This window comes from Xenopus laevis, chromosome 1L (genome assembly GCF_017654675.1).
Source record: "Xenopus laevis strain J_2021 chromosome 1L, Xenopus_laevis_v10.1, whole genome shotgun sequence".
Classification (NCBI taxonomy): Eukaryota; Metazoa; Chordata; class Amphibia; order Anura; family Pipidae; genus Xenopus; species Xenopus laevis.
Window position 1 is genome coordinate 187,708,696 of NC_054371.1, and position 25,149 is coordinate 187,733,844.

The 25,149-nt window shown below is 39.6% G+C and overlaps 1 protein-coding gene across 3 annotated transcripts in view; it reads left to right on the forward strand.

Moving 5' to 3' along the window:
* Positions 1-25,149, forward strand: part of LOC108717348 (colorectal mutant cancer protein) — a 210,800-nt gene that overhangs the window by 177,884 nt on the left and 7,767 nt on the right. For all 3 annotated transcript variants that reach the window (XM_018264340.2, XM_018264346.2, XM_018264355.2), the window contains 5 exons: positions 1,039-1,139; positions 2,290-2,473; positions 12,513-12,747; positions 20,397-20,603; positions 21,738-21,829. In XM_018264340.2, coding sequence (XP_018119829.1) covers positions 1,039-1,139; positions 2,290-2,473; positions 12,513-12,747; positions 20,397-20,603; positions 21,738-21,829 — 819 coding nt within the window. The remainder of the gene's footprint in view (positions 1-1,038; positions 1,140-2,289; positions 2,474-12,512; positions 12,748-20,396; positions 20,604-21,737; positions 21,830-25,149) is intronic.

Consider the following 25,149-nt stretch of genomic DNA (forward strand, 5'->3'; position numbering starts at 1 on the left):
GAGAACAGAGCAGGGCATTCATTCACATGAGCTTAAAAGAACAATAGATGGGGGCAATGTAATGGGCCAGCTCAGGTGATAATGTGGCCATCAGCCTTTGCATTGCTCCAGGCCACAGGAATGCATAGAATCTACACCCAGAGTACTCTAAAAGAGAGTGCCAATGACGTGGGCTTTCGCTGTAGTCAGGGTTAGTTAGTTAGCCATTGTAAATAACATAGTTTTAGTACATTTAAAGGTAATTCACCCCTTTATTAAAATTCAAAGGGCAGTTGATGTATGGCGTAAAGGAAAATCAGTACAGTATTTCATTTGGAAATCAATATATATATTTAGTTTAGTTCTGTTAAACTCTGGATGCAGGGAATTAGGCATTAGACTATATATACATTTTTTCCTCCCGTAATATTTTTTTAATTGGTGTTACAAATCTAAATGCATTCAACATTAAATAACAATCATAGAAAGGATGCCATACATTGTGTTGTTCATATTTCATGCACCCTTCATTTCATCATATTTCCTTGAGCTTTTTGCATTTGACCTTTATTATTCTTCTATTACAATACATCTTATATTCTTGCCAGTTTTCTGCTCCGTTCCACTTTTCTCAGTGCCTTACCTCTCCTCCTGAATAAACAGCATTTGATGTGTCGCTGGATTGGTGCCCAAAAAGGTCTCTCTTGGAAATTTAAAAGCTATTTACATCATGCTCAGAATGTTAAATTACATCAACAACAAACATTGTTGTGGCTTACATTGCCTTCTGTGAGCACTCCCATGCATGCTGTTTCCAGGAAGGGGTCCATTATATTCCTGCTCCCCTGTGAAGTATAGAATCCACGGGTAAATCCATTCCCTTGGCAATTCCTCCACTCTTTCTGAATCAGTAACAGGCAGACACTGTGACCCCTTTTTAGTTAAAATGATGGGAAAGTTTAGGTCACCATGAAGGTTATGTACCAGGCCACCTGTAAAATGTCAGCCTCTCATTGCTGGAGGAATTGATTCTCTGCATTTTCTCTCTTTGTGGTGTAGCGAGCAATGTATAGAGGCATATGAACTGCTGCTGGCCCTTGCAGAGAGTGAGCAATCCCTTATCCTTGGCCAGTTCCGAGTGGCAGGAGTCGGATCCATAGGTGAGAGTTCAATAAGACCTACTTATATTCATGATTATAATGTTACAGCACACAAATTAGATTTTTATTCAGATTGCCCTGGGAAGACAGGTATAGATTCTACACAATGTACTATAAAAGCGTGTTTGTTTTTTTCCTCCATCTATACTTGCTCTTGAGTTCACTGTTAACATTAACACTATTAATCAAACCTACAATATACAAGGGCATAAAAACCTTTCTCAGCTAGAGCTCATTCCACCAAAGAATACATCAAGGGTAGATATGTAGAGCAGCTGCTTGGAGGTACATTATAGACTACATGTCTTACAATTAGCCCCAGGCAACTGTTCAGCATTAGTTGTACCACATAAAGGACCCTCAGGGGACAGCATCACCAGTGAAGTTGCCCCTAGCAAATAACCAGATCATTACCTTTGTTTCTAGGTGACTGTTAAAATCTAATTACTGATTGGTCGCTATGGGCAACATCACGGGTGATGGTTTTCTCCAATGTTTTACACAACGTGATAAATAGGCCCTCTAGTGTCTGTACTGGCTTAGAGAAAAGGGACCCTGGAAAATGATTTTCTCAAAGTCTTGCAATATTAGTGCAGTGAGCCTCTCTGTTTTCAATAGCCAGAATTAGCCTTTTATAATCACACAGGGGCCTATTAATTAAAAGATGCAGTTGGTCATAACTGTGACTTTGTGCAAAATTGATTCCACGATTTTGCCCCTGTTGAAAAGCCATAAAAATCATTTGCAAATGAATCTTCAGAATTTTGGCTAGTGGGAAATGGCATCTTTTTTTCTGTTGGAAGCCACAAATTGCAGAAATAGCTTGACAATGGTGATATGGAACTTTAGCAACTATCATGGAAGGCTGCAGATTGCATTTCTTCCCAGGCATTTTTTCTGTGTCCTTATGTGACTGTGATATACAAATGTGTGATTATTCATAAATATGCAAAATATTTGCAGTAAAAAGTGTCGGTCTTATATAGGAATACAGTTTTTTTTCTTCTCTTCAGTGAAAGACTCAAAATAATACCATTTAGATACAGGAACAGAACTAAACCAAAGGCTTCAATATGCCAAGTTAAATTCATAGATTATTCTGTATGCGCCCATTTTCTATTAACAAGTTGTTTTGGCTTTTATGATCCAGCTGAGCAGTCAGGGGATGAGAACGTGACCCAGATGCTGAAGCGGGCGCACGACTGCAGGAAGACAGCAGAGAATGCAGCTAAGGCCTTACTTATAAAGCTGGACGGCAGCTGTGGAGGAGCTTTTGCTGTGACTGGTTGTAGTGTGCAGCCCTGGGAGAGTTTGTCGTCCAACAGTCACACAAGGTAAGCTTGACTTCAGCATCTCACATAGTCTCTGTTTTAACAGGAACTTAAAAAACTAGATTAGCTCTGCTTTCTGAAAATACATTTCTTTACAGTGTTCACTTCATCAGCACAGTTAAGTTCCCTCCTATGATTTTTTACATACAAAATAGTATGAGGGAAGTAACAGTGTGCGGGTCGAGAAAATTTTGACCTGCATCGGGACCCCAATTCTGGCACATAAGATTTTACAAAGAATGAAAGATTGTGTTAATATGAGTGTCCACAAAATGGCAGCTGCCTGCTTGCTGTGACTTGAAATTCCAAGACTGAAGGAAGAGAAAACAATTGGAATTATTTGGAATTTGGAATTATTTCTTAGGGTGACAGCTAGGTCCCAAAACTGTCACTTCTGTGTCTATAGTTGGTTTAGAAGTTAAGCCAAATGTGAATAACAATTTGACCACTGGGGACACTGTTTCATTGGAATTGGTATATGGGTAAGATTTACCAAGGCTGAATGAAAACTCCCATATTTATTAGATAAAAATAAATACATATGTTTCCTGCGCACAATAATTATGGCTAGATATTTCACTGCAGAGTATAGAATTGAAATGTAGGTCGCCCTGCTTATAAACAGGGGTATATATTCGCCCTTCAAGGAACAGTAACACCAAAAAACTGAAATTGTATCAAGGTAACTAAATATAATATAAATATAATGTACTGTTGCACTGCACTGGTAACACTGGCCTGTTTCCTTCAGAAACATTACTATAGTTTATATAAACAAGCTGATGTGTTGCCATGGGGCAGCCATTCAAAAAAGGAGAGAAGGCACAGGTTACATAGCAGGTAATTGGGAAAACAACATTGTATTGGACAGGGCTTATCTGTTATGTGCTATGTAATGTTTGCCTTTTCTCCTTTTCCAGCTTGAATGGCTGCCCCTTTGGCTACAGAGCGGCTTGTTTATATAAACTATAGTAGTCTTTCTGAAGCAGACACACAGATTGTGTCAGTGCATGCTAACAGTAAATTATGTGTTAATTACTTTAAAATGCTTTCATTTTTTGGTGTAACTGCTTCTTTCAATTCTCAGATATTTGGTTGTTCTTTACCTGTGTCTGTTACCATGACAACAACCACTGCTCTCCCTTAGTGGCCCAATCAGTCCTATTTTAATTCTGTGATATTACTGTATGGTTAACATGAAGAATCTAAATACCCTTCATGAAACTAATAATCTGCAGAATTCCTGATTTGTATGTGCATTCAAAATGTTCATTCCTCTTACGCTTTTTATAAAATATTATTCATCCCAATGACTTTCCTTTTGTGCGCTGTTGTGGTAGCTTGCTTATAATTAGGATTTGTAGGATAACCAGGCCCAGCACACCCAGCCATCTTGGGAATTATAACTGGCTTATTGCCTTTGGTGTTCTCTAAATCGTTGCTTTCTGCAAACTGCATGGTATATTCCCAGGGTTCTGTTGGGTAGCAGTGGGGAAGTAGCTACAATACTTATCGACACCCAGTTTACAATTATCACAGCACCCAAAATCGCAGAGCAGTTTCTAGCCCTGACCTGGTTACATTGGAGAAATCTCTGTAAAGTCTATTATGCTCCCTATAGACGCGACGATTCTTCTTGCCGAACGACCGATTTTAGGGAAGTCCGACCAATCCTTCGAAATTATCGTGCGGTTAGTGGTATTTGAACGATCGTACATCTTACGATTTTTCGGCCGACATCTGTCAGGAAATTGATCGGCCAGGTCAAAAAATCTTTGTCGGCCCAGTGCAATCTCTCTATGTTTGCAGGGACAAGCAGGCAGCTCCCCTTTGTTTTCCTGGCAAATTGGTCTTTTTAGTTGATGGTAAATTCGTACGATCGTACGATCGTTCTGAGAAGGTCGTGGTCTCACGATCAGGATCTGATCTTTTAAAAATCTCAACATATTTGGCCAGCTTTAGGGTAATCTGCTTTAATGAAAAAACGCCTGCGCCAATGCACTCGCAGCACTTTGATTTCCGAAGTCGCCTGAAGTTTACACTTCAGGCGACTTCGGAAATCGAAGCGCCGCGAGTGCATTGGCGCAGGCGTTTTTTCATTGAAGCAGAGTGCATGGCGCAGGCGTTTTTTTATTGAAGCAGATGGAAGACACAGGGAAGCAGTTCAGCGGAGATTAGACACCCAAAAAAAGAGACGATTAGTCACCGGGCGACTAAATCTCCCCGAATCTCCAGGTGTGCCCTTACCCTAAAGGGATAATAAACAGATGATAAACAGATAATGTGCCAATATTTTCTGTGGTCCCCCTTAAAATAACAAGAATAATAATTTACTCATTTTACAGTTAAATTGACATTATTAGGAATTTTGAAAGGAGTCACGAGTTGATTTAGATTTTTTAAGTAAAACAAGAGTACCTTTATGTTTGCAAGGTGACACATTTACATAAAGCCAAGCACTTATTTTTCTTTTCTTATCATTTTGCCCACTATTACTGTCAGTTGAGATTTAAAGGGTTGGTTTACCTTTGAGGTAACTTTTAGTATGTTATAGTATGTCAGATTATTATTCCTCTTTCTAATGGGGGGTTACTAAAAACAAATGCTCAGTAAGGCTACAAATGTATTGTTATTGTTACATTTTATTACTCATCTTTCTATTCAGGTACTTTTCTATATCCCATTCTTGTATTTAAATCAATGCATGGTCATTTGGACCCTAGCAACCATATTGCTGAAATTACAAACTGGAGAGCTGCTGAATAAAAAGCTAAATAACTCAAAAGCCACAAATAATAAAACATGAAAATCAATTGCAAATTGTCTCAGAATATCTCTCCCTACATCATACTAAAAGTTAATTTAAAGGTGAATAACCCCTTTAATGAGTTTCTTCTGAAAAGAAACAGAATATCACTTTATACACACATCCTCGTGTCTTTTAATGAACATTTGTATAAAGGGAATGTTCACCCTAATTAATGTAGAGTTTATTTCTTCTTCTGTGCATGCTGTTCTAGAAAACATTGTTTATGTGTTTAGTTTTATATGGAAATGTATGGTCTTGATTTGAGAAGCCCAGGGCCTAAATGCAACTCTATTCAAATCAAGCCAAAGCGTGATTTAGTATAAACAAGACTTTGTGTGACCACAGCTCTATCCAGGGGGAGCAATAATTATAATCTTAAAAGCAAGTGAGGTATCTGTCTACTCATCTAACCATCTGGTTGTTGCTCCGAAGGCCATTAACCAAGCCCTGCCTGGAAATTGGTAGTAAGCAACTTCTTGTTTAATCATTTTCCACACAATTGAATTGCTGGTCAAAGTGGTATTTCAAGGCTATAAAATCGTAATGCAGGTTGTACTGCAAAAAGCTTAGTACGAAATATTGCTGCCATTATAAACCTTCTGGATATTTACTGAGCGGGAACATTTATGGCCTGAGATATACAACTTGGAAGCTAATAGAAGGCTGATTGAAATGTACTTTCACCAAGTGTGAAGGGGGGATCAATAATGAGCTGTTTGGCACGGCTTGTCACACTGCCTCTCCATTATTATTGTGTTAGCTTCAGCTGTCTGCACTGTTGTCACATTTATAAATATTTATTGACGCTTGTATACAACCATTATTTTATTGTTAATATTGTAATTTAATTTGTGGTGCATACTAATAACACTGTGCCACTCTCTTCCTTATTTTATTGCATTTATTCTATAGCTACATTCTGTTTGCTTTTGTTTTAGTTCCCTAGTAATGTGAATAAGGCCATGAGTATGCAACCGGCTCATCGTTTTTTTTGACAACAGACTCAGGGGTATCAAATACTTGTACCAACTGCCTTTTTCAGGGGCAGCAACCAACCAAGGGGGCTACTGGATTTGCTGCCGCCCCCTGTATGTATCTGGGAGCAAGTCAAAGGGGTTGCATCACTAGTGCAGAGATCACATTTTGCAGTGGCGGAACTACCAGGGGAGCAGGGGATGCGAGCGGGCCAGGGCCCGCACCCCCTCAGGGCCCCCCCCGGAAGCCTGTGCACCACTGAAAAATGCGGGCAGTATGGAGCTTGGCGGGGCCCGGCTGCGCGTCACACACCAGGGCCCGTCCCCCTCCAGTTACGCTACTGCACATTTGTGCAATCTGCACTACAATAGCCAGATTTCTGGTTAAAAAAAAAAAAGAAATTCAGCTCTAAGGGGATTTTGTAATAAAAGGTACTAGGTTTGCCCAGCAGCATTAACCCATAGCAACCAATTAGCAGGTAGCATTTACTGGTCACCTGTTTAAAAGCAAACATCTTATTGGTTGCTATGGGTTACTGGTCCTGGGCAAACTTAGTGCCTTTTATTACATAAAGGGGTTAAATTTACCAGGTTAACTTTTTTCTCTTATAGTAAATGCCTAAAATGGTTTGTTACTGCAATTAATTCTAAGGGGGTTATTTACTTAACTCCGAATGCAAAAATCATGAAAAATTTGTGATTTCTTTAATAAAATTGAACTTTTAAAAAAAAAAATCATGAACTTTTCAGAATTTATTTAACGCCGAGGATAGTCAATGGGAGAAGTCCTAAAGACTTTTTCATGTGCGCTGGGTTTTTGGCAATATCCCAAAGTTATCGGGCAAAATTCACAGTTTTCGGGTTAAAAATCTGAAAAATTTTGAAAATCGGATGAAAAATCCGGAAAAAATCATGAAAATCTGATTTTCCACCCGAGTTTTTTTCAGAAAATGTTGAGATAAATTCGGACTTTGATAAATAACCCCCTAAGTGTGAGCTGCTCTGTGTTTTGTACAGTTTCATTAAATGATTTCAATAGGTGTTGTTCACCTTTGAGTTAACTTTTAGTATGATGTAGATGTAGAGAGTGATCTTCTGAGACAATCTGCATGTTTTATTATTTGTTTTTTGAGCTATTTAGATTTTTATTCAGCAGCTCTCCAGTTTGCCATTTCAGCATTCTGGTTGCTAGGGTCCACATTACCCTAGCAACCATGCATTGATTTGAATACAAGAATGGGAAATGAATAGAAGAGGATCTGAATATAAAGTAATAAAATGTAGCAATAACAATACATTTGTAGCCATAGAGAGCATTTGTTTTTTTAGATGGGGTCAGTGATTTCCCCTGTTGCTGGAAAGAGGCAAAAGAACAAGGCAAATAACTTTTTTTTATTATTTTTAGTTTTTGAATTATTTAACTTTTAATTCAGCAGCTCTCCAGTTTGTAATTTCAGCATTTATCATAGCAACCATGCACTGATTTGAATAAGAGACTGGATTATTTATAGGGGAGGGTCTGAATAGAAAGATGAGTAATACAATTTGTAGCCTTACAGAACATTTGTTTTAGATGGAGTCAGTGACTCCCATTTGAAAGCTGTAAAGAGTCAGAAAAAGAAGGCAAATTATTAAAAAACTATAAAAAAATAAATAATGAAAACCAACTGAAAAGTTGTTTAGAATTGGCCATTTTTATAGCATACTAAAAGTTAACTTAAAGGTGAACCACCTCTTAAATAACTTGGAGGAGAACTTTAAATACAATGCATGTATGTTTGCCTATGACACAAAATAATGCAGAACAGCTGAAACTATACCTCCCAACATTTTGGAAGTAAAAAGAGGGACAAAAATTTTTTTCCGCACGTAGCGCAGCAATTTTTGGACCACACCCCTTTCTGTGGCCACACCCCCTAATTACCATGTTTGTTTTGCAAAATTTGGCAGGTTATGAAAGTTTGAAAATATTTCTCCTTATCTAAACTGTGTTTTTGTGTCTCAAAATTGTTACAAAGTATCTTATTTGCACCTGTTAGCTGTTCTGGGCTCTCTGCTAAAAGCCAATTAAGTGTTTCTTTTTCTGGCTGTTCAGTGCAGAGAAAAGAGGGACTTTCCAGTACAAATGAGGGACTGAGGGTTGAGCTGTCAAAAGAGGGACTGTCCCTCTGAAAAAGGGACAGTTGGGAGGTATGCTGAAACTATCTAGGATGTGCTATCCTTGCAGGAGAATCCTTATAAACTTGATATGGGCAGTTCAGGGCCCGCCTTCACTAACGTAGGGTGCAGTTACACCATCTTGATGGGGCCTCTTGCCCTTTTTGGAACTTTATGTTGGAGATAAAAGGATTCACGTCCATCAAGGCAAGTGGTAACCAATACTGCTACCCCCATCTGATCTTTGATATTGAAAATCAGTGACCAAGAATGATGTTAATCTAAATTGTTCTTGTTGGCAGATGATAGAGCTCTAAAAATCTGTTTTTCATTACATAATTAGACTTCATGTTCACCTCCTCCCAACCCCTTAATGTTTCTGTTGGGCATTCCTTGTTTGTCAGCGTTGTAAATGGAAACCCTTTTGTGGGGCCCCATTAGGTTTAGGATAGTATGGAAGATCTCAGTTTTGAGGAATTGCTTGCCCAGTTGTGAATATGTGAAAAGGATCTGTATAAATATATAAGCATGTAGAAGAAAGATTCGATGTGGCCTGTTATCATGTAGGTAGAAAATACAGCTATAACAGCCCTGACATTACTGACTGTTACTAATGTATAATCCATGTTAATGTCACTGTAAGTAAAACCAATAGTGATCAGCAGCAATGTAAGATAACTGTGCTGGCCCTTGTACAGGAAACATATATTCTTAGCAGTTTCTCACGCTTCTAACGTCATTCCAGAGGAAAAACCCTTAGTATTTATTTCTACTGTGTTTTCTGCGGCTGAAAACTGAATAGATGTGGGAGGATAAATTACAGCAACGTAATATTGAACATGACGGGATGGTATTCCCTGGCTGATGTCTGAGATCATGCAGTGTTCCAGGCAGACTTGTTAATGAATGACCTAACCTCCTCTAGCAGATGATTACCAACCCTCAGGAGATTGCCTCTTGCTGCTTTCTTACCTGCATCCAGGAGGCCCTCTGATCTAGGTTAACCCTCTACCTGCAAACATACCAAATATGACTGGATATAATTGTTTATACTGGTGATATAATGTGCTGCTGCATTGAAAAGGTCAGTTTAAAAACAAGGTAACTACTAATGTAGTAATGTAGTTCAGCAACAGCTGGAGACCCATGGGGTCCCAACTTATGGTATCATTTTCTGTAGACTAACTGCAGTTTTTCCTAGAGAACTCATCCAGATGATGGATCTAGGTACATTGGAGTTTCCCTAAGCAAAGTGATTTGCTAAGATATACTGTAAGATGTCCCCAAGCATCTGGATTGAATATCCAGGCAATATCCACCCACATCAGCAGATTCCATCATACATGTATGTAGGAATGAAATCCGTGACAACCAGAGCAGCTTCTGATCTACAAGGTACACTCTCCAACCCATTAGCCCACAGATTGAATGCATGGAGAGTGTACGAGGCGCAAACATTGCATAGATTTCCTTCTATTATCCCTTCTATTGTTCATATTTATGCATTTCATGCAAACCATAGTATCTCTATATGGATCTAGATGGAGTTCCACCATGTGACTACACTACCTGGTGACACCCCGCTACTCAGATATATACTAAAATTTTCTGTTTTTCTGTTAATGACATACAAAATGTAAGCATTTTTATTATAATATTAATCCATATACAAAGGATTACATAGTATTTTCCAACCCCAGCCCTCATCATGTTTTCTATAGGCTTCAACAAGTTATGGTGTGGGACATAAGAGTGGAGCTTGTTTTCATTGGAGGTGCATGAGTCTTGGGGGATCCAGAGTATAGTTTGTGGCTACCTATCCAACACAAATGTCAATGCACTGTGTGCCTTGTAATTAGCCACGCATTATTGCATTGCAATTGCTGTGATATATTTCTTCTCTTTTTTTCCTTCACATTGATGATCCAGCAGAACAAGAATTGTAGCTGTGTGTAAGTGGGCCCGACAGGGGAATAAATGAGACCAGAATTAAGTGCTGTCGAGAGCTATGTATAAACCACCTCTCTTAAAACAGCCATTCATCTTGGGAAATGCTTTTAGATCAGAAAAGTCAGCACATTTATACCAAAGCAATATTTTAGCTAAACCCAATAGCACGCAGACACAGCTATTACATTAAGATCTGGAATCCAGCCTACGGTTTTGGCTACAAATTTGAGATGGTAGTAAGAACTGCCAGAATCATGCAAACAAAGGATTTATCCCATAGGGACAGAAAGCACTTTGCTGATGGAACAGCTATTAATGAATTGCTTTGCTATGCACTTACACCCGCAGCACTCAAGTGGTTATGTTGGATGTTTAAATGATCTAGTCTGGAATGACCTTCATTTCTATGGTGTGGGTTTGCATTCTCTGCCTGCCCTTACCTTGGCTTTCCATCTTGATAGATTGAAGGACATTGACCTGGTTAGGACAGAACATCATTTTGCCAGTAATAAGTCATGGGGATTAAAAAGGCATCTAAGAAATACAGTCATATGAAACAGTTTGGGAACTCCTCTTAATTCTTTGGAGTTTTGTTTATGATTGGTTGAGCTTTCAAAGTAGCAACTTCCTTCTATTATATAACATGCCTTATGGAAACAGTAGTATTTCAGCAGTGACATAAAGTTTATTGTATTAACAGAAAATATGCAATATACATCATGACACAATTAGGCAGGTGCATAAATGTGGGCACCCCAACAGAGATATTACATCAATACTTAGTTGAGCCTCCTTTTGCAAATGTAACAGCCTCTAAACGCCTCCTATAGCTTTTGATGCGTGTCTGGATTCTGGATAAGTGATATATCTCCTGGTAAAAGGGAACATAAGTAACCTTTCTGGTTGGTCAGTTCATTAGGATATTGCCTCACTTTTTTTAATCAGATTCTAGTACAGGTTTGGGATCTGTTATCCAGAAAGCTCAGAATTACAGAAAGGCCATCTCCCATAGACTCCATTATAATCAAATAATCCAAATTTTTAAAAAATGATTTCCTTTTTCTCTGTAATATTAAAACAGTACTTTGTATTTGATCCCGACTATGATATAATTAATCCTTATTGGAAGCAAAACCAGCTTCTTGGATTTATTTAATGTTTATATGATTTTCTAGTAGACTTAAGGCATGAATTACTGAAAGATCTGTTATCTGGAAAAGCCCAGGTCCCGAGCATTCTGGATAACAGGTCCCATACCTGTAGTTGCTTATTTTTCAGTTTTGCTTTCCCTTTGACCCTAAATACTGAAAATGTTAATTTTAAGGTGGAAAATAACAGGTCTCGGCAAGTATAATGCAAAGGCATATTCTGACAGCACCCTTGACTTTTTTTATCTGCAGTAAAACTGTAGAATGTCCAAACTGTACAGATTTGCTAGTGCCATATATTTGGCAAATAGAGCCATTTCTGTTTTGTCTGCCAACATTGTTTGTGTACCTGTGCCAAGCATCAGATCACCAGATTTTCATCTCAGAATCAACTTCAAGGAATTGCTACTGTTTGACATTTGCATGCCTTCTACAGTTTGGGAAAGCTCCTCTCCTGATTCAGCATGTTACTGTCAGATAAATCAGGCACCAATTGAAATGTTTATGTGTAAGGGCAATGGATGAAATCTCCTTTCCATGGGTGATAAAGCGTGTTTAATTCTTTCCCCTCCAAACCAAACTCCCATCCATTATTTTACTTTTCTCCTTAATCACTCGATTTTCTGGGTTATCGGCCAAAAACTCAGGATTTTAAAGATTACCGGGCTAAATCCAGTTCAGATATCTTCAAAGTGGGATAGGGACATCTGCTATTGACTTATACATGACCTCAACTGCTTGAGGTGCCGGATTTTCTGATTGTGGCTTTTTGCAACATCAGGGTATAATACAATTTTTTTTTTCACAAAAACCCAGACCAGAATAAATCGAGGTTTAATGAATAACCCCCTTAATGTTCTTCATACTCTAATAGCTGGATTATACCTGTCATGGATCAGTAAAATTACAAGTCCAGGATATTTGATCAGCCAAGTCATCCAGGGCAGTTGAATCCTAGCATAAATTCTGTAAGTCTAAATGACCCTGTGTTATCTCTTTTTCAGTACTACAAGCTCAACAGCGAGCAGTTGTGACACAGAATTTAGTAAAGAAGACGAGCAGAGGCTGAAAGATTACATTCAGCAGCTGAAGAACGATCGAGCGGCCGTCAAACTCACCATGTTGGAACTGGAGAGCATACACATAGATCCTTTAAGTTATGATGTTAAGCCACGAGGCGACAGTCAGAGACTCGACCTGGAGAATGCTGTCTTAATGCAAGAGCTTATGGCCATGAAGGTAGGATTGAAATGCATTTAGGAGACATATTTTCTTGCCATATAGTGTCACACCAGCATTAGCACAATCAAAAAAAGGTGGGGTGCACAGTAAATTGTTTTCTTTTTGCTGTACTGACTTTTTCATTGAATATAGCAATGTGCAGTGAGTGTTTGTTCATATTTCAGTGCTTGCTTGAAAGCACATACCCCTCTGTACAAATGCTGTGGGCCAGAATGCTGTGGAAAATCTGAGGGGACATTCCTGGCCATTGTGTCTCCAAATTTTTATCATTGCTGTACAATGCTTTTTTATTATAATCTTTCATTTAAATAGTGCCAACGTCTGATAACAGTGAGTCCATCATTCTCATGATAACAGCCCTGAAATTATTAGATATGTTTAGTTTATTTCCTTTAAAATGCCCTAAAGGTACACCATCACTAAAATAAAATATGTGACTTGTGCCAAAAAATTCACTTTAATATCAAGCATAGTAGTGTTGTAAAAAGTCATTCTAATCTGAATAACTCTATCCACTTCTTTGTGGCCACAGGTAAAACTTCCTCAGATAAAACCAGTTCATTCCGTCTTTACCGTAGCCGGTTTATAGGTTTATAGCAATGTGAGTCACGGCAGAGTCACCATTGAAGAGCTCACACTTGGGAATTTTGTGTATTTCGGTCACTGCTTGGAAAACGTGTCCTGAAATAGGACATGCCTTTTAAAAACTGATTTTAAAATTTGCTGATTTGTGTAGTGTCGCAAACAGATTAAAAACAATTTAGGTGAAACAAGAATAGGAGTAGTAAACTCAGTGCATCGTCAGAACATAATATTATGTTGGTTTTGGCAAACAATGATCCTCTAACAGTGGATAAACTGACAGAATAAATTATCTAAATTGTTTCAGCCAACTATGGGTGCTTGGCATCCTTGGTATCTTTGCAATATGCCTATGCAGCACAGACCTTACATAGATAATTGGATTATCGTGTGCTGATAAACAGTTTTCCTGCATGTTGAATGTTTGGGAGTTGATATACTGCTTGCATTGACATTAGTACAGGTATGGAATCTGTTATCCTGAAAGCATCCAGAACGCTCCAAATTACGGATAGGCCGTCTCCCATAGACTCTATTTTATCCAAATAATTCAAATTTTTAAAAATCATTTTCTTTTTCTCTGTAATAATAAAACGGTACCTTGTACTTGATCCAAACTTAGTTATAATTATTCCTTGTTGGAGGCAAAGTAGACTTAAGGAGAAGGAAAGGCTAAAATTAAGTAAGCTTTATCAGAAAGGTCTATATAAATAAGACAGTAAACCCTCAAAGTAATGCTGCTCTGAGTCCTCTGTCAAAAGAAACACTATTTCTTTCCTTCTATTGTGTACACATGGGCTTCTGTATCTGACTTCCTGTTTTCAGCATAAACCTCCAGGGATAGGGCTTGAGCATGCTCAGTTTACTCCTCTATCCCTCTCCACCTCCAATTTCTTCCCTCCATGCTGTAATCTGAGCCCAGAGCTATGAGTGAGCAGGGAGAGACTCAGGCAGGAAGTGATGTCACACCAAGCTAATATGGCAGCTACTATCCTAAACAAACAGAGAGATTTTAGAGTTGTTTACTCAGGTATGGTAAAGCATTCTGCAGAATAAATATAGCCTTATAGCTTGTTCTATTGTGGATAATCTATTGGCAATAAACTGCCTCGGTAGCTTTTCTTCTCCTTTAAGGTATGAAGATCCAAATTATGGAAAGATCCATTATCCGGAAAACCCCAGGTCCCGAGGATTCTGGGTAATAGGTCCCATACATGTACAGTATTCTATAAACAGCACCATGCGATGAGTTGGAAAACACAGAAGACTAACAAGTTTGCAGTCTGAATGGAGGGAACTTATTGCAAAAGTACTGATTGGAGCACTAAGAACAAATAGCTGAAACATGACCGATGAGTTAGTTTTACCAGTGTTCTATTCCCAGAACTGCCACAAATGACTAATCGTGTACTATTATAATAATGATCAGCCTCGTAAAATAGCTTCATAGCTGTGTCTAAATTGTTGGAAGTTATATTGCAGGATTCCCCAATGCCCTGCCAGTAGATTGCATTGTCATTTTTAGCGTTCTACCAACCTTTACTAATAGATAATAATGTTTTACAAGTCCCTTGGCTTTTAATACACCAGTCCCAAGACATAGGGTGGGAAGCTGGGAGCCATCACTTGCTCAGCAGAGTGAATGTATCAGAGCTCTAAGGCAGGTAATACAGCTTGAGGAGTTCAACCAAAGTTTATTGCTTTACAAGATATATCATTTATGATCAGGGATTCTTGGTGCTTTTCATGCTTAGTATTTCAAATGAATGAATCAGTTCAGGTTAATTTAGATATGTTCATCTCATTTACTTTGAGCTTTGATGTGATTTTCAAATACCTCTTCACAGATATTAAATAGGAGCTAATAAGGACTTGCTATTCCTGCATACTCTAACAACCAGTCACTGATGAGGAATATAAAACGATACAAACACAGGGGTTATGAGGTTTCAGTATGGTAGGAGCAAAACCAAATAGATGAAGCAGCTATATACACATACTCATACTCTTCATTGGTTTATAGATGTGCTCAATAATCAGTGCATGTTTGGTCCCCCAAAGCCAGTCTTCAGATTATAGGGGTTGTTCATCCCTTCACCCCAGGGGAGATTAGTCGCCCGAAGAAGAAGCAGTTTGTCGCTGGGCAGCTTATCTCCCCCATTAGCTTTGTCTGCCCCTGCCCTTTAACTTTTGTAGAGAGTGATATTCTGAGACAATTTCCTTTTTTATTATATGTGTTTTTTGAGTTATTTGGCTTTTTATTTAGCAGCTCTCCAGTTTGCAATTTCAGCAGTCTGGTTGCTAGGGTCCAAATTACCCTAGCAACCATGCACTGATTTGAATAAAAGACTGGAATATGAATAGGAGAGGCCTAAGTAGAAAGATGAGTAATAAAAAGTATCAATAACAATACTTTTGTAGCCTTACAGGGCATTTGTTTTTTTAGATGGGCTCAAGGATACAAGTAACTAGCATACAAGTAACTAGCAAATGCTTGTGTGAAAGCCAGTACATTACTTACTGCATCTCACCAACATCAAGGGGCGCTGGGACCTGGTTATAAATCTAGAAAGTCCTTTGTTTGGGCTGAGCACGCTGTCTAGTTAGAGAGAGAAAAAGGAAGATGTATATGCTTTTCTGGGAATCTCCCAAGTGTAAATACTAAGTAGGAAATCTTTCAAATGAATTGGTCTAGGCTGTAGGATATCATAAAGTAATTTCTCTTCTTTCCTCTGTTCCTTCTCTGCTCCCTCGTTTATTCTTTTTAGCTTATGTATAAATGAATGACTGTAACTTTAGGTCTCATCTCAGTTTTGCTGCTCTCTCTTTCCCTTTACTGTGTGTCTCTTGCAGAACAAGCCAGTCAGCTGGTGTACACTAATCCCATTTCATGCTAGGCAGGACACTCACATAACAAATTAAGACAACCTGTACAAATTATGTGGATCACACGGCCTATACATTTCAACAGGGATCGTAAGTAAGCGCTGGGTTAAGCCGATTATATTCTATTGCCAGTTTAGGAAATATAAACTAATTACTGTGGAAACTTGATTACAGGACTTTTCACATGTTCATTTAGGAAAACATATTGAAGCCAGTTAAAAAAATCCTATAGCAAAGCCTGACAAAAGCACCCGCACTCACAGGTTCATAACATGTTTCTAAACATGTTTTCTATGGATGTGTTTTTGGATAATGGGGATCAAAGGGATATTCTTGGATAGCTGAGCTACTTCCACTGCTTGTTGCTTTGGAGAGATGAATGTTGCTCTTTCATTACAGAAGGTTCCCTGCTGAGCAGCCAGTTTGGCTTTTTTTGACAGAATTCTCAGATAGAAAACTGTATTCAACCTGCGTACCAATGGGTTATCAGTGGGTCCTGTGCCTGCATGGATTCCCATGTTTCCTTTATTCTGAGCTTAGACTAAGGCCAAATTAATAGATATTTGTTGTGCAAATATAATGAGCATTGACTATTGTTATCTTTATTTATGCCACTATATAATGCCTTATAATATGCAACTTCTTTAAGGCCCCAGTGCCTTGTAGAACCCCCCTCCCTTCCAGTCTTTGCATATAATGTATATTTATAGCAGCTGTGATCTTCCTAAACACAGCTGTTTATCTCATTTGTTTAGCAAGCCTTGCTTTTGTAATACATCATTAGTTTAAGCACATCTTGTGACTGATGTTTGTTCAATACCATTTAATAAATGTCTTTGCCTCTTTTGCTGAGGATGCCATTTCATTCAGCAGATAAAAACCAACAAAACAAGCCTCATACAATGCTTTAAATAGGTTCCATCTCAGAGTCTCCTTGATCACAGCTGCTGCTGAAACAGGCCTTCCATTGTTACCAACCTGCGCCACTTCTCAGGGAGATCATTGAATGATTAATTGGCAGCTCACCTGCTTTACATCTCTGCTGCTCTACATTAATCACCATCTTCCTGGAGTGGAACTGTTTGATGCCACCGTTGGGGCACATTTTAGTAGTAATCCTGTGCTCACAGGGCAAGAACAAGGACTGGTGCAGAACTGTGAACTTTCAAGTATAGGGATGAATCTAAATTAATAATAGGGCTGTTAAGAGGGAGAAATAGCGTTCTCTTATTTAACTAGACAAACTAAAGTCATATATGGTCACATTCTGCCCAATGGTATGTATCTCTTTGGTGTAGCCTTCTCATCAGACTCCACCATGCACTGGCCAAGAACCAGAAGCAGGGTTACCATAGCATGGTCATGACACATCTAGCACTTGTAGCGCTATAGTAAACTGACTTGTGCTAGGGCCGTTTACTCTACTTTCCTTGGTGGGCTGAGACCACCGATGAGCTCTCTTTCTCAGGGGTAAGCCCTCGCAGCGGGGTGGAGGCAAGGGTGTAGTGTAACTGTAATCTGATGCGATAGCACAATGATGGGCGCCAGTAGTTCTTTAACAGTTGAACCAAGAACAATATTTATTGAACAATAGCACATAGATCATTCAGCACATTGATCCACAATGGAGTATAGAACATACACAGCAGCATAAAGGAAGCATATACTCACAGCACGTATAGGCTGAATCCCCACAGGCTAGGGAATATACAGCAGAGAGTAAGTTGACAGCATGTGATGGGTATTGCCCAGTTTTCAGGATATCTTCCAGTGGCAGACTAGGGGAACTCCTGACATCCCTATCTCAACACTTGGTTCCTTACTCTGGGTCAGTAATACCCTGGGATCTTAATCCCTCTAATCTCTTCGGCGGAGCCTTGAGCTGCTCAACTATTTAACCTCTCTATCACTCCTAGAGTGATCTATAAAACGAGTATAGCTATCTAATTACTAGGGCCAAGGCGCCTAGGGTCAGCATCACCCATTCCCTTCCAGCCTGCTTGGTTGGGCTAAAGCAATGGACCCAGAGCACATGGTTCCTAAACCTTTTATACTCTGACACAGTGCCATCTGGTGTACACTGTGTGAACTGCAGGGGTTACATAAGCACAAGGTCCCCATAAGGACCCACTGAGGTGTCCATATTACTAGGAATGTGCCTGTCTGTAAAGTGTAAAGGTGTCTAAGATTTTCACATCCCTATACACTAATGAAAGCACAAGTTGATTGGAAGGTACATGAATCATGGGAATGTTACCTGATCACCTTCACATTCAAATTAAATAGTACCTGTGAGCAGGACCCTACATGGGTAATGGCAACACATACCAGTTGGGAGCAGAACATAGCATCTGGAATCCAGCTGAACCGTTTTTCATAACATTAGCATATCGTGCTGGCCTTTCCAGGCTGTGGCAAAACTATAGAGGATGGTCGCTAGGGGGAACAGGGGAACCCAGACAGCGGGTTCTGCTTTCACTATAAATTTAAGAAATCCCCCCTACCTGGCAGCTTTCTCCACTAACTTGCATGCTTGGTGGAGAGCAGGGGGTTACAGCGGGCAAATGAGCTGGCAGGTGGAGGGAAGGCTGGGTAAGTGACACATAAAAAAATAATTCCAACACATTTTCTATCATGTAAGTTGAGCGACATAAACTTATTATTGTAATTTTGATTTCTTCGTTCTTGAAATGCACACCAGCCGGTAGGTTCCCTTTTGTGGACAATGTTATTAAGGCAAGCTTTGCATCATCCCAAAATCTTGTTAATGCACCAGAATTTAAGGCGGTAAGGTGGTAGGGGAAGTGTGAGAGTACAGTGACATCAGGGAAGTGCGTTTTAGAAAGTGCCCCTCCTCTATACAAAAATCCAAAAATTTCACGAGAAGCACAAATCTTAATGTATCATTAGGATAAACTTACCACTTTCCCAGTTGGGTCCGGGTGCACATGCCCCAGACCTTCAGCATAGGGGAGTACTTCACAACAAATCACATTAGGCAGGCACCAATACGGAACATCCAACGAAAGTAGATTCCAAGAGCCAGAAAGTATAAAATATGAAACTTTATTTTACATCACATCTAAAATGGAATAACGCCTGACGCGTTTCGTGTCACACAGGGACACTTAATCATAGGCTCTATGATAAGCCTATGATTAAGTGTCCCTGTGTGACACAAAACGCGTCAGGCATTATTCCTTTTTAGATGTGATGTAAAATAAAATTTCATATTTTATATATACTTTCTGGCTCTTGGAATCTACTTTTGTTGGATGTTCCGGATTGGTGCCCCTCCTCTATGCCTGATTCATAGAGGCTGAGCAAGCAATATATGATTGACAGCTGAGATTTTGAAATATCTTTTCATAACGGTATGTGTGTTTGAATAAAAAATAATTTGGGTTTTGAGAGTAATTTGAAAAGGAGTTTTATAATACATCTTTTATGTCTGGGTGACGGTACCCTTTAAGAACATAGGAAGACCAGTGAAAAAGATTCTTGAGTGAAAGTCATTTAATGCACCAAGCTCTGAAGCCTTGTTTGTGGGTTGAGGGTGGGCTACGCTGGATTTTTGCCCTTCTGCATTGGCCCAGCTCTCTTCTGTGGGATAAACATTTGGTATTGGAGTTTTCATCATCATTTGTTTCTATAACCCTAGCACCTTACATAGTTCTTTATATTAAATGATAAACTGATTTTACAATAATTTAACAAAGAAGAGGTGCAGAATAAAAATGGAATCAGATGGCCCTGTTCACAAGATTTTATAATCTAAAGGTTTTCTTTTTGTTTATGCTTCTCAGTTGGGGATGTTCTGTGTAAATGTCTGCGTATCTGGAAAATCTTTAGTTACACAGTAATCTGACAGAAAATAAGATTATGTTTAGTAGCACTCTAGCATGTTTACATACTCTGAAACCTTCTATAGGCTTCTTGCTGCTCCTAGAGTGTGGGACTAACCCCCTAGTGAGGCCCAAAGAGGTTCACTGGAAAGTTAAAGGGGTGTTTATTTAGCCTTTTATTAGCACACAATGAAATGTTACAATTTGAGACATAATGAGGTTTTTATTCCTTTGATTAGGCTTGCTTTTCTTCTCATTTTGGAAGCCCTCTTTTACTTGCATACAGGCCATAGTTGTTCCCCATGATGATATTGTTGATTGTTTGCTTTACAGGAGGAAATGGCTGAGCTAAAAGCACAGTTGTACCTGCTGGAGAAAGAGAAGAAAGCTCTAGAGCTGAAGCTTAGCACGCGAGATGCTCAGGAACAGGCATATCTGGTACACATTGAGCACCTCAAGTCAGAAGTGGAGGAGCAAAAAGAGCAACAAATGAGATCTCTCAGCTCCACCAGCAGCAGCAGCAAGGACAAGCTGGGAAAGGTTGGGACATCTAAATATCTTCTGTATTTCCTTCACATTTAATAAAATAGTGACTGTTTTAGAGACATCACTATTCTCATGCATTTGAGCTTTTAACAAAGTTATTAATTTTAGTATGAAACATGTTGTCTGTGCAGTCAATTGGAGAGCATAGTATGTTTGGAGAGAACAGACAAGAAAAAATACGGCTCTATCCAAAGGTGAAAATCCCAATTGGTAATAAATAACCAAAGCTCACCTGGCATAGAACTTGACCTGGGTCCGTGGCCCCAGGTCCGTCTCTTAAGGGTTCAGCATTCTTGGCAGTATGATATAAATGAACAATATAGGTTTAGTGCGCATTTACCGATTAAAGAAGGTGGACCGGGTGCAGCGCCTCAAACCCGTAGCTTGGGGTGAGATGCAATGAAATAGTTGAATGAACTCCTGCGACACACCAAGTTGAATAAGATTTTGTTCTTTATTTCATAGGTTAAAATCAAAGAGTCCTAACTCAAACAGTTAGAGTCCTAAGAGTCCAGGAATCTTTGATTTTAACCTATGGAATAAAGAACTACATTTTATTAAACTTGGTGTGTCGCAGGAGTGCGTGCTCATTCAACTATTTCCTGGAGAGAACAGCCCTTTATCCAAAATACACAGAATGATTGTGTTCCCATTGGTATTTGCGATCCCACAACACTATGCAAAACCAGATTGGGCAATAAACCCTATCAAGTTATATGTGGAATATCCAACATGGTGGTTGTGATCAGATCCATGACAATATCACTATGTAAATGGAAGGCTGTGCCTCTATGTAGCTAGAAATAGTTGGTGCCTGGAATATGCATTTTTCTGTGGTAGGCACATGTAAAGAACATGGAGGATTTACAGGTTGCAAAGTTAGTAGATATCTAGTAAATCATTTAATAAATATCCTGCTAAAAATCTAACCAACATGAAGAGTTTTGCGCAGCCAAGAAATGTCTTTAGTTCTGTGCTGTGCCCTCACTTCTCCAGGCTCTGTGGCTCATTGATTGAGATAGCAGCATCAATATGCAGGGTCCTTCTAGTTCATGAACTAACATCCAGTATTGAGATGAGGAGTGGTGTATAATCATTCTGCAATGCTCTGTCCTCACTCTCCTATAGGATTCCACAGAGGGTTCTGCCTTGTCTTTGTCAGAGTTGAGGACATACAATGAAAGTGAACTTGCTACAGAGCTCACAAGTGCACTCAGAAGGTGAGTCAGGACCACACTCCCACTTCTTTTAGATCTTTAGCATGTGTAAGGGCGAAGCATACAGTATATATGGTTCCTACAATGTCTCCTGTAGCTGTGTCTGTGGGCAAATAACATGATGCACTCACTGACAAGAGGAGGGGCTGTAAGGTGGTCAAGATGCCATTGTTCATTAAAACATTTGTTAAACAATGTGTATAACTAGAATAATTACAAAACACGACAAGTAGTTTTATCTCACTTCTGACTTGCTTTTTGTATATTCATATATTTGAAATGAAAAACCTGTAAATCTCAGATGAATATAACACTTCCTGCTTTCAGCAGCAATTTATTTATGAAAAGTGGGCAGTGTGGTACATGGGTGCCTAGGATGTTCTATAACTTGTCTGTCATCCAGATGTGAGCTTAAGGGGGTGCTGATGGGTACAAGGTGCTATTTGGGTACAAGGTCTTTGCTAATGGGTACAAGGTATTTTACCAGCTAAACCTGTTGGGTTTTGGGTTTCAATGCTAGTCACAGACTGCACTGAAATCCCACCTTTTGCACAGGTGATAAAACAACCCCTCTGCCATTACACTGACAAATATTGTATTTTATTCAGCATTTTAAATATTGAGCATGTCCTTCAGATCCTCAAGTTCTTGCTTTTTTGTGCAAGTATCCAACAAACAAGCCATGTGTCTGCCCTGATGCTGTTAATCATTACACAGGCTTTGTTTGAGACAGCTGAGTAATTGGATAGCATACGAGAAGGAAAGAGATAGGGTAATCAAAATGCTCCCTCAGTGAGACGTTATCTTCAGTTGCGAGAGATAATGCAATCAGCAAAAAGCAAATGTTACTGTCTAGTGTGAAATTGTAACATCTGCTCCACCAGTGGGAAGGTGTTTCCCTTTAGCTCCTACACGGCTCTTTGGTACAGTATAAGGCTAATGTCCTGGGTGATATTGGCATTTTATACACTGGCATCTTTCACCCAGCAGAGGAAATGCCAGATTTAAAGTTAACGTGAAGCCTGCAGCACATATCACGTGTCACTGGAGAGCCAGGATCAGCAAAACAGTCTTAACTGGCAACTATACATTAAAACATGGTTTGATCTGGTACCCAGTGCATAGTACCCTGTGCCCCCTCTCCAGCCAAATCATCCCCACTGCCACCAAGTGAACTTGTCCCCAGTACCCTTGAACAAATTGCAGAGCTGCACAGCAGAGTTGATGGGCAACACTAGGAGCACACACCTAATTGAAGACAACCTGTGGTCCAGGCCTAGTGTGCAGGTGCCTGCTTGCCAGTCATTGCTGTAGAACCTGGGAACAGGGCAACAAGTGTAATTTGCCAACCCTGCTGTGATGATTCGCAGTTCACAGGTATGGGAGACCAGTTCACTTGGAGGCAGGGGGAGCAAAGCAGTTGGGCAGGGGACAGAGGAGACAGTGTATTAGGGTTAACTTTTAAAAAGCCATGGTGGTCATTTAGTTCCCCTTCAAACGCCTGTGGCAGCATTGATTTGAAATGCTGTGCCTATGGCCTATAGTAGTGACATACAGGTACCACTCACCACCACCATCATGAATGCTAACGAATGTGTTTCTGAGTAGCAGACAAGTTATATTGCCCATAATTGCCTGGAGTCACCTGTATATACACCCCAGTCAGAGGCAGAGTACAGTGCATGCTCTGTGATAATGGTGCATGGTCTGTGTAGTGCAGGTCTGTGTAGTGCATTGCCAAAAAATGAAGTCTCTGGAGCAGTGGCCATTACTCACAGCTAGGTTTGCCACCTTTTCCAGAAAAAAATACCGGCCTTCCTATATATTTAGCTTTTTTCCCTATTAATAACATTGCGATCAACCCTTATTTTTACCTGGTAGGCCGGTAAAATACCGGCCAGGTGGCAACCCTACTCACAGCCAGCATGTGTCTTAAAAGATAAACCTTATAAAAAAATTACTGTAAAACTGCTCAAGGTGCTTTTTAGTGATGCGTGGGCCAGGCAGGATCAGGATGACTTCCAAGACACTGTTCTCAGGTCGCAGGCGGGTTTGGGTTGAACCTGTGTCCATCCCACAGCAACCCTCCACTGCCCCACTTCTGCCTCCATGAGAGCCTTTTTATATACTCGCTCTGGCGTGCCTCATCCCCTTCTGCGACATCACAGCGGGATGGGGACCGGGTTAGGGTCGACTTTTAGTTAACCCGCACATTACTAGTGCTTTTCTAAGCACTTTTGCAATTTAGATTTGTTTTTCAGAGCTATTAAAGTTTTTATTAAGTGTCAATATAATGAATTTTGTGACCTGCTGGTCAGTCCCTGCCATACAGTCCTACCTCCAGAAGGAAAACAGAGAAACGTTCTGATGTTGATCTGCACAAGGAAGAGATCAGAACCTTACATGCCCTTTATGAGCAGAGCAACATCAAAAACTTAGAAAAGCACCCTGAGCAATTTAATATTTTTTAACATTTCTCCCATGGTAACTTGTCAAAGGGCAATTTGGATTTGAATTGTTACTTATGTCCAGTGATATGTCTAATGCCATGGAGCTATTTTGTGATGTCAGTGGTGAGCTGGCATTTACATGATACTGGACACAATAAACGACAACCCTGTAAGTGTTTGAGGCAAGTAGAATACATTAATTACCAGTATATTGTCCCCATTCCTTCAGGCACTGGAATCTCAGGCACCTTATTGGTGTGGGACTATTTGGGTGCAGCAGCACACACTTACTCTTCACATACAGAGGAGAATGCCTAAAATAATGGTGCATAGGTGGTAAATATATAACACCGGGCTTCTGCTAGAGATATTATTTGTATAAGCAGCATTTTTTTGTGTTATTATAATAATAAAATGCTGGTCTGTAGGACAGAAAGGTGATTATGCATGATATTAATTACCCCTCTTGGCTAGATACACTGCAAGCATTGCATGATGGGTAATCTGTGTAGCCAGTGAATTGTAACGTACACATGATATCTGTCAGAGCCAGACAACAGGAAGACAGGATTGTGCGCTTATTTATTTCCCTGGTACCTGGGAACAAAACCCAGTGTTTAGATATTAATTTCTCCATGATGACATGTCAGACAGAAGCCATAACTGGATTTCTCACTGCCGTGTTTCCATAGCGAGTCGTCCCTATTTCTCCTTGCTGAAGGAAAGGCAATATAAATCCCTTCTCCTGCCGCTGAATACATTCTCTCCAAAATGAATTGAATATTATAGTGTTTTGCCGGCTGATGTCTGCAGCTGCTGATCCGTTTCACTGGCTGTGCACCTTGTGGATGTATATGTTATACATGCAATAAG